General features: G+C 41.5%; 1 protein-coding gene across 1 annotated transcript in view; it reads left to right on the forward strand.

Annotated features, from left to right (window-relative positions):
* The window catches only part of TMPRSS3 (transmembrane serine protease 3), a 29,945-nt gene that overhangs the window by 1,810 nt on the left and 14,152 nt on the right, over positions 1 to 13,983 (forward strand). The window contains exons 3-7 of the mRNA XM_039541823.1: positions 1,719 to 1,829; positions 2,833 to 2,949; positions 4,831 to 4,954; positions 7,064 to 7,189; positions 7,741 to 7,784. Of these exons, the coding sequence (XP_039397757.1) occupies positions 1,719 to 1,829; positions 2,833 to 2,949; positions 4,831 to 4,954; positions 7,064 to 7,189; positions 7,741 to 7,784 (522 nt within the window). The remainder of the gene's footprint in view (positions 1 to 1,718; positions 1,830 to 2,832; positions 2,950 to 4,830; positions 4,955 to 7,063; positions 7,190 to 7,740; positions 7,785 to 13,983) is intronic.

The following is a 13,983-nucleotide window of genomic DNA, read 5'->3' on the forward strand; positions in this document are numbered from 1 at the left end:
AAATCCATATCATTAGAAAAAGGCAATGCAGTAGAGTAGGTCACGGATAGCACAGTATGCATTTTGGTTACATTCTACGGGCCTGATCTTGTTCCCATTGAAACCAGTGACAAAACACACATTAACTTCAATGGGAGCAGAATCAGACCTAAGGTCAGAGGTAAAGCAATATTAATTTATGCAGGCTGTTTATAACAGCTCTGCAAAATATTCATTATGACACCAGAAGCCAGATAAAATGTACCTGATTTCACATTCTGTTTGTCTAAGAGATTCGCTCAATTTCTACTGAACAGGTTTGGGTGAAACTGGATTTGTTTGTGATTTTACATGAAACTGGATGAAACTCAGCAGTTTTGTCTGAGCTTCAAGTTTCTGCAAATCCAAAATTCAAAGGTAAGTTTAGGGGTAGGGTGGGCACAGCTGCATGAATCAAAACTGAAGACCTCCTGTATATGTAAATGGCACCTTTCCATTATTTACACTTGCTTTGTCCTTTATATGTCAAACCAGAATAATTATATATATATATAATTTTTTTTTTACACAAAGCTATCCATTATGTTCAGTGGAAACTGTTGCCTATCCTGTTGATCCACTGCTGTGGATTCCTGTTCTTCAATCCATTTCACAGGAACAGGCTAGGCCTCTATTCCTGCCTCTACCATTGATTTGCTGTGTGACTTTGACCAAGTCAATAAGGCTCAAATTTGCAAAAAATCGCCTCTAATTTTGGGTGCAGTTTTCTACATCTACATTTCTAACTCTATGGCTCCAATTAGCCTTGCTTCAAAAGCCAAAAATCTAGAGCTTTATTCTTGCCCTGAACTTTTGCTTTCTTCTGCCATCTCCTTTTTATGTGGGCCTGTCTATCAACTCTTCCAAAACACTGGCCAGTTTTGTCCTTCTCTTGATTCTGTCCTGCCTCTGTTTCAATCTTTAGCATCTCTTATTCACATTTGCTCTGAATCTTTATTCTTCAAACTGTAGGGAATGCAGTGTGCTGCAGCCAGACTTACTTCCTCACTGTCCCAAGTGGAGCCATACCACCTCCTTCCTATTCACTGGATTTCAGTTGTCCTGAATACAGCACACAATGTAGCATCCAGCCAGCGATGATGGTAACAGTGAGCCTCAGAAGTACTAAGCTGATACAGGAGAGATTCAGAAGACAATTTTGGCAGAAGTTTTTATAAAAGTGATATTCAGAGCCATTAATTCTTTGAAGAGAATTTTTTTCTCCATTTGAGAGTTTTATATTCCCAGTAGATCCTACACTTTATTCAGGTTTGATTGTGTAAACAAAACAATTCAGAATTTTCTTTTCTCAGAGTCATTTAACTCTTTAGAGAGAGACATATACTTTTTATCTTCCTCATCATGAAAATCAGAAGGTTTAGAAGTCAAGTTTTGAGTTCACTGGGGCTTAGCCTAACCACGGAGGGCCTGATTCTAACCCATCAAAGGCAAAGAGAGTCATTCCTTTCAATGGGCTATGGATCCAGTCCTAATGTGCAGACCACCCCTTGCAAGGTTCCAAGTGCTCTCAACTCCTTACACAAGTTAGTCGGCACCTCAAAGGATCAGACCATGACATGAAATGAACGGAGCTGTTACTACTTGAGTCTATTTTAAATTTAAAAAATGTTTTCACTAAAAATCTAAGTGTGTTTATTTCATAGAAGCTGCTGTTTCTCACTTTTCTTTTTGGTTTCTAGGAGCTATCCAGCCATCATCGAAGTGCCATGTTTTAGTCTCACTAAGGTTTCTTCCATTTATCCTTGTTTTATTACTTGTAGTAATCCTAGCAGCTGCCATTGGCCTGGGTGGTGAGTACACTTAGTTATTTATTAGGTTCTCAATTAACCATTCAAGCACTTAATTTTTCATGAGTCGCTTACTGAGAATGGAATTAAACTGCCACCAAAATAGTTTACTGAAGTAAAAAATCCTTTTGGTGTGATGACTTGAAATTTTATTTACCTGTATGAACAAAATTGATCTGGCACACAAGAGAGACCATTGGCATAACCTACATTCACAACACTGGGAAACCTGAAACAGTAAGAAACCTTCAAGGCAAATACTGTAATTGAAGACATAACTGACTGAAAACACAGACGTCAGTGATTCGACACAGTGATCCCCATTCAAAAAACCCCAAACATTTAAGCAGCCTGTGTGCTTGAGAAATAGAGACTGGATGTGGCTTCAGACAATGTCATTTTTTGTCCTGTATGTCTCTCATATATACCAACAACAGAGTGACATCATTGTGTTTGAGTGCTCTAATGTCCTTTTCCCCCAACCCAAAAAGATGGGAACAGGAAAAAGAATGAGCTTAGTTGCAACTGGAAGGTCACACCTGCACAAGTGCAGACACAGAATTTGTTAGTGGTAGAGCAACACCTTCACATCCAGAAAATTCATAGACTTACAAGGCTGAGATACACATGGGAGGAAACAACTCTGCACTGCAGCTCTGAGGAGGTTCTCCTTTCCTTCTTTGCTGATGAGGAGCCAGTCATATATACCAGACCCAGAAACTCTCCCTAGAATGAAACATAAACTGGAGATTAGAGAAGTTGGAAAGGAGCCATAATTGACAACAATGCTGTTTCACTATAGTTGCCATTACCAATGGATACATTTAAGAGCATTGTGTAGAAACCTCCAGATTATATTTCAATATTCCTAGAATACAAGGGTTGTCTTTTCACAAACAACATGAAAGTGGGACTATATAATCAAAGTAAGAAAAAAAATACTTCAAGCACACAAATTACTATCCTGATGTGATCATGTTAGTGTGTTCTCTTTAATTCCTGGCAGTCCAGTACAACTGCATTGGGAAGTTTCGATGCAGATCGTCCTTCAAATGTATCCAGCAATCAGCGAGGTGTGATGGTGTCTTTAACTGTAAAGGAGGAGAGGATGAATACAGCTGCGGTATTTTTTATTCTATTATGAATCACTACTAACTTTTCTTGGCAGCAGAGCATGTGCCATGTTATAGCAAAATGTGGGGAAAGGAATGGATGAATCGGGGAGGTGTTATGTTCTACAGATCGTCCCCTGATCTATCAGACTCATAGACTTCAAGGCTAGAAAGGACTATCGTGATCATCTAGTCTGACCTTCTGCACGTTGCAGGTCACAGAACCTCACACACTCACTCCTGTAATAGACTCCAACCTCTGGCTGAGTTACTGAAGTCCTCAAATCATGATTTAAAGACTTCAAGTTATAGAGAATTCACCATTTACACTAATTTAAACCTACAACGGACTTGTGCCCCATGCTGCAGAGGATGCAAAAAACCCCCAGGGTCTCTGCCAATCTGAACTGGGGAAAAATTCCTTCCTGACCCCATATATGGTGATCAGTTAGACTCTGAGCATGTGGGCAACACCCACCAGCCAGACAACTGGGAAAGAATTCTCTGTAGTAACTCAGAGCCCTCCCCATCTAGTGTCCCATCACCAGCCATTGGAGATATCTGCTACAAGCAGTCACAGATCGGTTACATGCTACAAGCAGTCACAGATTGGTTACAGTCCTCTCATACCAATCCCTCCATAAACTTATCAAGCTCAGTCTTGAAGCCAGTTAGGTTCCTCCCCACCCCACTGATTCCCCTTGGAAGGCTGCTCCAGAACTTCACTCTTCTGATGGTTAGAAACCTTCTCCTTATTTCAAGCCTAAACTTGTTGATGGCCAGTTTATATCATTTGTTCTTGTGTCAACATTGGGTCTTAACTTAAATAACTCCTCTCCCTCCCTGGTATTTATCCCTCTGATGTATTTATAGAGAGCAATCATATCTCCCGTCAGCCTTCTTTAGCTTAGGCTAAACAAGCCAAGCTCTTTGGTTCTGCTCTCATAAGGTAGGTTTTCCATTCCTCGGATTGTCCTAGTAGCCCTTCTCTGCACCTGTTCCAGTTTGAATTAATCTTGCTTAAACATGGGAGAGCAGAATTGTACACAGTATGTGGAACTTCTCCCTGAAAATCTGGTCAGGAAGAAAATCAACTCCAAGCTGTATTATCTTCGTCTGGGCCCACTCTGAATCTTCTGCTAAACAGCTCATAGAACCCAGACTTTAGAAGCACTGCTCCAGCGGGAGTTCTGCTAGCTCATGGCAGATGGCCAGTAGAGGGAGCACTGCAGCTCCCAAAGTTGTATCTCCATTTTCCCTCCACAGTCCCTAAGATCCCTTCCATAGGAGGTGATAATGCAAAGAGATCTCCACAAAGGGATCCTTGGGAGATCAGGCTTGAAGTGATGATCAGGCATGTCCAATCCTATGTTCCTACAACTATGTCATGCTGCTAATACAGCAACAATACCTTTTAATTACATTTTTCAAAGCTACTCAGCTTGGGTTTGATTTTTGGAGGTTCTGAGCACATGCAGCTCCCATTGATTTCAAATGGCATTCACTTGCCAAGAAACTCTGAAAGTCAGGCCATTAATCTCTCTATTACTGCTAGAATTCTGGCGAAAAAGGTTCTGAATCTATGTCCATTTATGTGGGGGCTTGCCAGGTACATCAGGCTGTACTGGTGAAGCTGCATTTGCTGGGTGTCCTTTGGTATATTGTCAAGTAGTGAAGAAGGTAAAGGAAAATCAATTTTCTATTTGGAAAAAGATACTGGTGAATTATCTCAAAGAAACAAGTGTTCAGAAGAGACAAGTAATACAGACAGAATGAACCAAGAAATACAGAAGCCATGGTGATTTGCTTACATTGTTTTGCACTTGATAGATTTCTCAGTGGTTTTTATTAACTTCTTATTGGTGCTTTTTGTGTTTTTCTGAATCCCTCAGTCAGGCTGAGTGGAAAGAAGGCAGTGCTTCAGGTGTTTACTTTTGGTTCCTGGAGGACTGTCTGCTCAGATGACTGGAACGATGAGAATGGAAATGCTACATGTAAACGCTTAGGTTTCTCAAGGTATTGAATAAAAATGTCAGAGTTTCTAAACGACATTTTAAATAAACTATTAGGTGGGAAGTGCTACTTAGTTCCTGCAGGAATTCTTGCCAGGCTTGGACTCACCCTCTGAGAAAGCTCTCACAGACCAACTTCATTCTTGCAGGAGACAATTCAGTACTGACATTTTAATGGCATTCCCTATAATGTGACCAGAATGCTTTAAGTTATCTTGTGTAATGAATCTATTCTGACTTTTATACAGTGTTAGTATTAATGTAAAGATTACTAAAACAAATGATCACAGGTATTAGGATAAAATACTACTTCACTATTCAACATACAAGAGGTGAAGTCAGGGAGTTTTATTTTCAAAATATACTACAGAGTGGACTGACCAGCACCAAAGAGACTGCTTGAATAGGAAAATCCTCCTCTCATTGATAGGAGCCACACTGCTGGGGCTAGGAAGGGGATAGTGGAGTGGTCAGAGCTATACTTCCTGTTGACGTAGGACAAGATGGCCCAGGATATGCAACTGTGTTTCACCTTGGGGAGCAAATTGGTGTCCCAGAAGCTGGGACTGGATGACAGAGGATGGATGACTTGATAATTGCCCTACTCTGTTAATTCCCTCTGAAGCACCTGGCATTGGCCACTTTCAGAAGACAGGATACTGGACTAGATGGACCATTGGTCTGACCCACTATGGCCATTCTTACATTCTTATGAGGAGGGTCCCTGGCTGGTAGATATGATAGAAGGTAGCATGCAAGCTAACCAGTTAGGGACCTGGTCATACCCTTATTTGTCAGACAATGCCCCTTTGGGGTTGAGATGTACCAACCAGGACAGTAACAAGTGCTATTAGGTGCTAATGCTTCTGTGCTGCTCCCCAGCACACCTGCACAGCAGACAGCAGGATGTGGCCCTAAGGAAATAAGAGCCTGCTGTGCCATGCTGCTGGAATGTTCACTCCCAGATTCAAATTCCACCACAAAATGTTTTTTCACTAAACTGATATTTCCTCTAAGCTGTAATGCAGCAGATTCTGTCCACCTCTATTCAGTCAGATCACATGCAACAAACTTCAGCCTAGAACTAGGGAAAATACTACAAAAGAGTTTCATGGAATATTGATTCAAATTTTAAAGTAACTCACTCTGATTGTGTTCCCACCCCTTCTGTGTTTGCTTCCCAAGAATATCCTAGCAAATGTGTTTACTTGATGGAAACTGAAAAATTTTAAGTGACTATTGGAGAATATTTATTAAAGGTAAAATCTGAAAATAAGTGAGTATTAGGTAATAATTGGAGATATACCAATCTCCTAAAACTGGAAGGGACCTTGAAAGGTCATTGAGTCCAGCCCCCTGCCTTCACTAGCAGGACCAATTTTTGCCCCAGATCCCTAAGTGGCCTCCTCAAGGATTGAACTCACAACCCTGGGTTTAGCAGGCCAATACTCAAACCACTGAACTATCCCTCCCCCCTTGGGGAGCAAATTGGCACCAGAAAACTGATTCTAAAATGTACACATATCTGATTGGTACATAAATATCAAGTGACTTAGTGTCCAATTAAGTATAACCAAAACAGCTTGAATTTCAGTAACAACTAGTCAGAATGAGCTAGTCACAAGTGATCTACAGAGCAAGAATTGTTTGAAAAAATTTACACTCTTCTCTGGGAAAATTTGTAAACTGAAAGAAAAGCAGAATTTGTTGAATAAAAAAAACCTCAATTTTTATACCTCCTCTACTATAAACACTAAGTCTTATTTTAGAGGGAGAAGAAGATCTATGTTAGTATTACAGAAAATGTACTGACCAATTAAAGATAAAAGGTTCAGTACAAAATTAGAAGTAAAACCTATTTTCTCTGCCAATTTAGGGAGTCTGTTCTGTTCTCAGTGAGTGTAACTTCCATATGTATTAATGGCAGTTCCATGCAGGCATGATAAGGCAAATAGCCTCCTATGTGAGACATGACTGTATTGTTTTATATGCTGTTAGTATGTGACTGACATATTTACTACTTTGAATCTTTTAGTAATACCCCCACTGAATCATTTAAAAGTATTATTGGAAATTCTGTATCAGCAAGCTGAGTTTATGATTTTTTTTTCAGTTACATAAATTCTGGTTACCTGCCTGTGGCTGCAATCGAAGAGGAGTTTCAAAGACGTTTTGTTTCTGTCAGTCATTGGTCATCAGCTGATCAAGTGACAGCCTTACACAATGCATCATACTTAAGGTATGTTTCAGATTGTTTAGTTCAATGGAGAAAAGTTACTAAGCAAATTAGAGTATATGTGTTGATAGAAATGGTCTAAGTAATGGAATAAGAATTGTTAATAGATTAAGTTTGTTGGCTTATTTTCTCAGTAAATTACACCTTTTCTCAGGCAGGTAGGCCTTCATAAGTGTTTCATGCTGTCATATAGCAGAGACCCAGGTTCAGTGGCATCTTCATTACTTGTTCCCCAAAGAATGAGAGTTCATGTGTATTAGAGGCTTGATCCAAAGCCCATTAAAATCAAACTAAAGACTCCAATTGACTTCAATGGACCCTGGATCAGTCCCTTCATTCATCTGTAGGTATATTCTGAGATCTATATACTCATACAAATGCACATACCTACACACACAGGGTATTTCTGCATGCATATAAATATGTGCACACACACAACATTCAGTGTCTATTCTTTTAATTAGACCCTAAATATGAAACCAGATATATATCCCAGAAATTTGAGAAACCAAAGAGCATGCTTAGGAACTAATATTACTGTATTTTCATCTTAGAGAAGAGTGTACTTCAGGCAACGTAATCATCCTAAAATGTTTGGGTAAGTGTTTGTGAAAGTTAAAAGTAACAGATCAAAAACTATCTTCAGTGACATTCATTTCAGTTGGCTAATGTGTGGGGAATGAATCTAAGAAAATCCAGGAGTATATTGCTATGTTGTAAACAGTGAGTAGTGTTTTTGTGATGTCCAGGAAGAACTGCTTTCTGTAAATAAAGTTTCAAGGAAGGAATTATAGAAGGTCAGAGATGAAGATGTGGGGTGAGGAGGCAAGTGATGGGGTACAGGAGCATATATGAGGAGGATTTACGTACAAGTAAGGAAGCAAATATTTAAGGATACTGAATGTGTTCAGTCAGTGGATGGATATTATAACTCCAGCTAATTGTCACTGGGGAGGGGAAAGGTAAATTTTTGTCTTACCTGTGAATTTTCATTCTAGGACCTTTCATATCAGAGAGTCTTTAAAGTGGGGCCTTCTCCATTTCCATGGCAAATAGAAGCAGAGCAGACTTCGCTCTAAGCATGGGTGTGCAACCACCCCTCAGGAAGTGTTCACTCTAACAGCTTCCAAAGCTGAAAAATACTATACAAGTTTAAAAGTGCTATTCAATTCAAACCATCTGCAGCAGTCTTGAAATGAAATTTAGGGATTTCCTAGAGGAGCACCTTCCTTCCCTTTCCAAACTGCTTATAAAGTGAATAATAGGCAGAAAAAAACTTGGACATAATGCAATCCTCTAAGGGAGGGTCAGGCTATCTGACATGGAGCACCCTCAAATGAAAATTCACAGGTAAGACAGAATTTTCCCTTTTCCAGACCCCTCCATGTCAGTTTTCACAGTGTGATGCAGAAAGCAATAACTCATCTCTTGGAAGAGAGGCAGGATTCAACTTACCCATGAGGAACTGAAAAGGAATGTAAAGGTACTGGGGCACCCCTTTCCATAACATTCTATCAAACACTGCATCACCTGGGAGAAGGAATTTGCCCTGATAGTGTTGGAGAAAATGTGGATGGAAGATTCTGTAGTACTCTTACAGACCTCTGCATAAGATGAATGTGATCTCTCCACTCCACAAAATCACTATTCTTTTCACAGAGTGCATAGTAATGAGAAGAGCTGTAACCTGAGGCTTTGAATGCCTTTGCTATATAGTCCTTATTCCCTACTTGGATCTGCTCATATCTAAATTCTCTACTTCCTTAAGATGTTTGGATTCAACCAGAAGGGCAACAATACCACTTTGAATTATATGAAGAAGATTGCATTGACTTTGGGGTGATAATCTTGTGGATCAAGGCCTCCTTAATTACCATATTTGACAGTGTTTCATTGAGTGCACGCCAAGCTCCAAAATCCCCTTTGTTGAAGAGGTAGCAAATAGCCAAAAGATATTTTCAGTGAGAAGAGAAAGAGACCTAGCGACTGTGAAGTTGAAATATAGTTTTAATTAGGATGTATAGTACACAGATTAAGATCATGACATGAATCTGCATATTGCTAGAGAACTGATAAGAGTAGTTAGCCTTCAAGAATCAGTTTATGTGATGGTAATAAGAGATTCTCATGGGTTTCTTACAGTGCAATAGGCCTGCATTCACTAACTTGTCTTTCCAAAACCAATTGTTCTTGAGCTTCATGGTCAGGCCATCTTGTAAAAAGACTAGAATGTCCTTTACTTCAGCTTACTTTGCCCTGATATGTGTCCCTTGTAACGTCAACATCTAAATCCCAAGTGATACATAGACATCAGACAGAATTTGTGCCAAGACGGTAGAAGTGTGTTGGTTACCTTTTTAGAATGACTGTAGCTCCTTCCTCTCAGCTGATGAATTAGGCAGGACTGGATTTTAGTTTAGGCTAGGTCCTGGTTGCACTGTGTTTTGTTTGTGCATGTGTTGGCAGTTTGAGAAGAGGTTCCAGTTACATTTAAATCAGGTCTGAAAACCAGGACCTGAGGGTTAATGAGGTGGTGATTATTTTCACAATGGCTTATACCTTCACAATCTTCTTTACCATCTTTACTCTCAGTGGCAGGGGAAGGGAATGGGAAGACATAGCCTACTTCTGAGATAAGGGGACCACGGCGTCTGTTTCTGAATGTCTCTTCCTCATGTAGTACCTCTTTTGGTTTCCAGCAGGTCTTAGATGCAAATAGGTTCATCATTAGACTTCACACCTGGCCTGTGATATGCCAAGAGGCCAGATGGTCTAGATTACATTCCATTGGTTTAAGTGTGTCTTGCTGAGCCTGTCAACCCTGACTTTCCTTCTCGGCATAGAATTCTGAGAACGAAAGACAGAACTTCCCCCCAAGACAAGAACAAGGCTACTTGTTCTCTCCCCATGTTCCTGAAGAACCATCTGCTGCAAATGAAGGAGGGAGTGTGATGGTCCATAGCACAAGAAATGTCTCCTCTTTCAGCCACATTCTACCCAAGTCATAGAGGAGTCTAGATATCGTCTCCCCCTTTTCCCAGCTAGTTAGGGTCAGGTTGCCCTATCAGTCTTTTCCAAGCTTGCTGGTTCAACACTCATTCCATATGCACTGCATCTTCCGGTACATAGTGTTTAGAACATAAGAATGGCCGTACTGGGTCAGACCAAAGGTCCATCCAGACTAGTATCCTGTCTACTGACAGTGACCAATGCCAGATGTCCCAGATGGAATGAACCTAACAGGTAATGATCAAGTGATCTCTCTCCTGCCATCCAACTCCACCCTCTGCAAACAGGGGCTAGGGACACCATTCCTTACCCATCCTGGCTAATAGCCATTAATGGACTTAACCTCCATGCATTTATCTAGTTCTCTTTTAAACCCTGTTCTAGTCCTAGCCTATAGTCCTAGTTTCAACCATTTTCTTGGCTTTTCTCTTGTTTTCCACCTATGAACTTTATTCTCAAATGCCTCCCTAATGGGATTCCCTTCATCCATTCTTTGTACATGCTCATACCATCACATATTCCTCTCTTGCAACTTCTCTTTAATATTGGAAACCTTGGTCTCACTCCTAATTACATCATTTTGTTCATGGTCCAGCAATGTCCCCCCTCTCACTGCCCTCAAATCTCTCATTTCAATGGTGTCAAGTCTTCTCAAGTGCCTCTCTTTGGTCACCCATGTCTCTGCTCTGTACAGACAAACTGCTCTTCCCTGGGTTTTGTATCGTTGTCCCTTAAGTAGTCTGAGCATCCATTTATTATAAATCACTTCACTTATCCTGCATCAGACTTCCCCCACATTCAGCAGCCTTGCTTGCAGTTCTCTGTTGAGCTCTCCATTTGTTGTTAAATAGCCTTTAAGATACTTAGATGCAGAAATCTGATTTAGGCCTTGGCTCTTGATGTTGATATTCATTTGTCTTGGTTCCCGCAAGTTGCCCACATTACTTCAGTCTTTTCATTACTCATTTTGAGGTCACATTTTGTCTGTTCCTTGTTCCAAGCATCAGTCACTTGGACCACATTTTCTTCACTACTGGCCATTAGCACAATATTGTTTGTGTAGATCAACTTTGTACCACCTTCCTCTTGGATTGGCTTACTTATGAAGTACATCACAATTCTGAATAGTAATGAAGAAAGCAGTGATCTCTGGTGTAGTCCAGCCTTCACCTTGAAACCCTCTATCACATTGAAAGGTGTCTGCACTTTTGTCGTGGAACCATCATACAAACCCACTACCATCTGGACAAGATCCTCTGGTACCCTAAGATCTTCCAGTAACCCAAATTGTAGCAGAGGCACCAGCAGTCTCCTAGGTATGGTACTTTGTTGAATGCTTTCTCCAAATCAAGGACTGTCCAACCGTCCTTGACATTTCCCTCCAGCTTCTTTTCCACCAGCTGTCTAATGAATGAACATACTGTCTGTCATCCCTTTTCTTCTTCTAAAGCCAAACAGCTCCGTTCTTGAAATGGGCTCCACTATTCAGCAAATGCAACTATCTGTGATTTTCTCTAACAGTTTCATGAAGTGGGACAGTGTCCTAGACTGGTCCTGATTTGAGCACCTTCTGCCAGCATGCCATGGCATGACATACACCTGCCTCAGTTTCCCCTTCATCAGAGTCCCCAGTAATCCCCAACCAGTCTGAGTATGAAGATAGCCCTTGTGGGGTTAATTAATTACGAACAAATGCCCTGTGCATAGAAACCATTACTTGTGTCCCATAATCATAGTCCCAACAGTACATTACAAACAACCTCAGCATCTTTCACTACGTCCTAGAATTGTTCACCACAATTCAGCTCCTCAGTACAGCTCTGGCATCCATCACCACACCTCTTCCTCATTCTTAAGACCTCTCTCCCTCCATCTTCAGCTCTCTGTCTTTGAGAGCCAGCAGGTATCCCTCCCACACATCCAATGCTCTCAGCCTTCATCCCCCTTCAGGGTTCTCTGGCCATGGTTTTCTGGCTCAGGCAGGTCAGATGGCTAGCCCCTACGCTGGCTTCTAGCTTTCAGCCCTTTTCAGCCTCCCACTGCTGGCTCTCTAGCAGGCATATTGCACTGGTCTGCAGAACTTTCTGATCCGTGTAGACTCTCTCCCAAGAAGATCTCCTTTCCTTTGCTGGTTCTGATTCATCAGGTCTGACTCTCTCTAGGCCAGGAGGGAAAGCAACGTAAATGTCTTACTGGTATGGGGGGGCCGTGGCAGCACTTTAATGTCAGCTGTATACAGGCCCATACTGGCAGCCACTTCTTACTGGTACGCTGTACTGGCCCACTTTCACCTCTGCTCTAAGCCCATTTCCTGATTCTTTATAAACCCCAGATGGTGCTCCATCCTCCTAACTGGCCAAATGGGAGCATGCTCTGGCACAGGGTAACTGGACCTACTTCATTTACAGCCAGCCACCCTGTGACAGACAGTAGCTTAATTCCTCAGTACTTTGAACTGCCATATATGGCACCTTTTTGTTTGTATGTTGTGGACTTTCTCTATTCTCTTGGGATTTTCTTTTCTTTCCAAACTGTGACCAGGACTTGTGTGAGCCTCTCTCAAAGCTGTGATAATTTCAGCTGTGATTTGTCTGTTCCTGCTGCATTTCCACATGCCATCTTCAGCAGTGCAGCCTTGACATCTGCCTCTGAATGGTCATCAAAATTCTTGGTTCACACGATGGTAGTGTAGAACATAAAGGGATCGCCTCATTAAGCAGACTCTCACAGTATTCTCGCCATTGGTTACGTACTGTGTCTCCTGTCACAAGCAGCCTGTGTCAGGAACTCAGCTGCCTCTGAGGTTGGTTGCCTAGCAAGTCAATGAGCTTGGCTGGGCCCAATAAACCCTCTCTAAGTGACTGTGATCCACCAATAGGTCAGAAGAGCCAACAGATCACTCTCTTGTATTTGTCTGACAGCAAACATCATGTTGACTGTGCTCTGGCCAGGTCGAAAACCACACTGACTTTCAGGTAGATTTGCCTTGGAGATACTGGCTATTAGGCGGTTCAAGATGATGCGGGCGATGATCTTCCCTCCAACGGAGAGGAGGGATATGCCTCTATAATTTCCACATTCTGCTTTGCTGCCTTTGTTCTTGAAAAGAGAGACAATAGTAGCATCACGCAGGTCCTGTGGTATGTTTTCATCCTCCCGGATGCTGATGATCACGCTGTGGAATGCTGCTAGTGCTGCTGGACCTGCTGCTTTGTAACTGATGGGACTAGGAACCTAGAGGAGCAGAACGTTCAAAGGGAACACCTGCCTAGGCAAGGTAGTTCAGAGATTCTCACTGGAAGTAGGGTGGGACTTATTCCCTTTTCTAATGCCTCAGTGGCTGCTTTGTCTCTATGGTCTCCGAAGTACCTACCAACAAAATATTTGGAAGAATATCAGATGTTAGTCTGCAATTCCAATTTCTTCAGATGGAGCATAGTTGCCCCTCAGACATGTCTTCGGAAGTTTTGAATGTACATCAAATCGGAGTCAGGGGAAGCATCGGTCCTGAAAAAGCTGCTAGGCAAATTTAGTTTAAAGAAGATTTTCTCATGGTTTTCTTTCTGTTTTGTTTTGTGCATGCTCAAGATGGCTTCCCAGTTGAGCATGATCTTCATAATAAGAAACTGTAGCCAATATGCTATGGGCTGAGGCTATTGTATCCAAGTTCAGATTGAGTGATGATCTTATTCTCCTTTCTGTGGGTTTGGCAGGACTACTCTCTCAGATGATGTGACAATGCCCTTTACTAAGAAACTGAAGCAGGCCTAACATTAGGCAGAGTAAAG

Source organism: Mauremys reevesii, linkage group 1, assembly GCF_016161935.1.
Source record: "Mauremys reevesii isolate NIE-2019 linkage group 1, ASM1616193v1, whole genome shotgun sequence".
NCBI lineage: Eukaryota > Metazoa > Chordata > Testudines > Geoemydidae > Mauremys > Mauremys reevesii.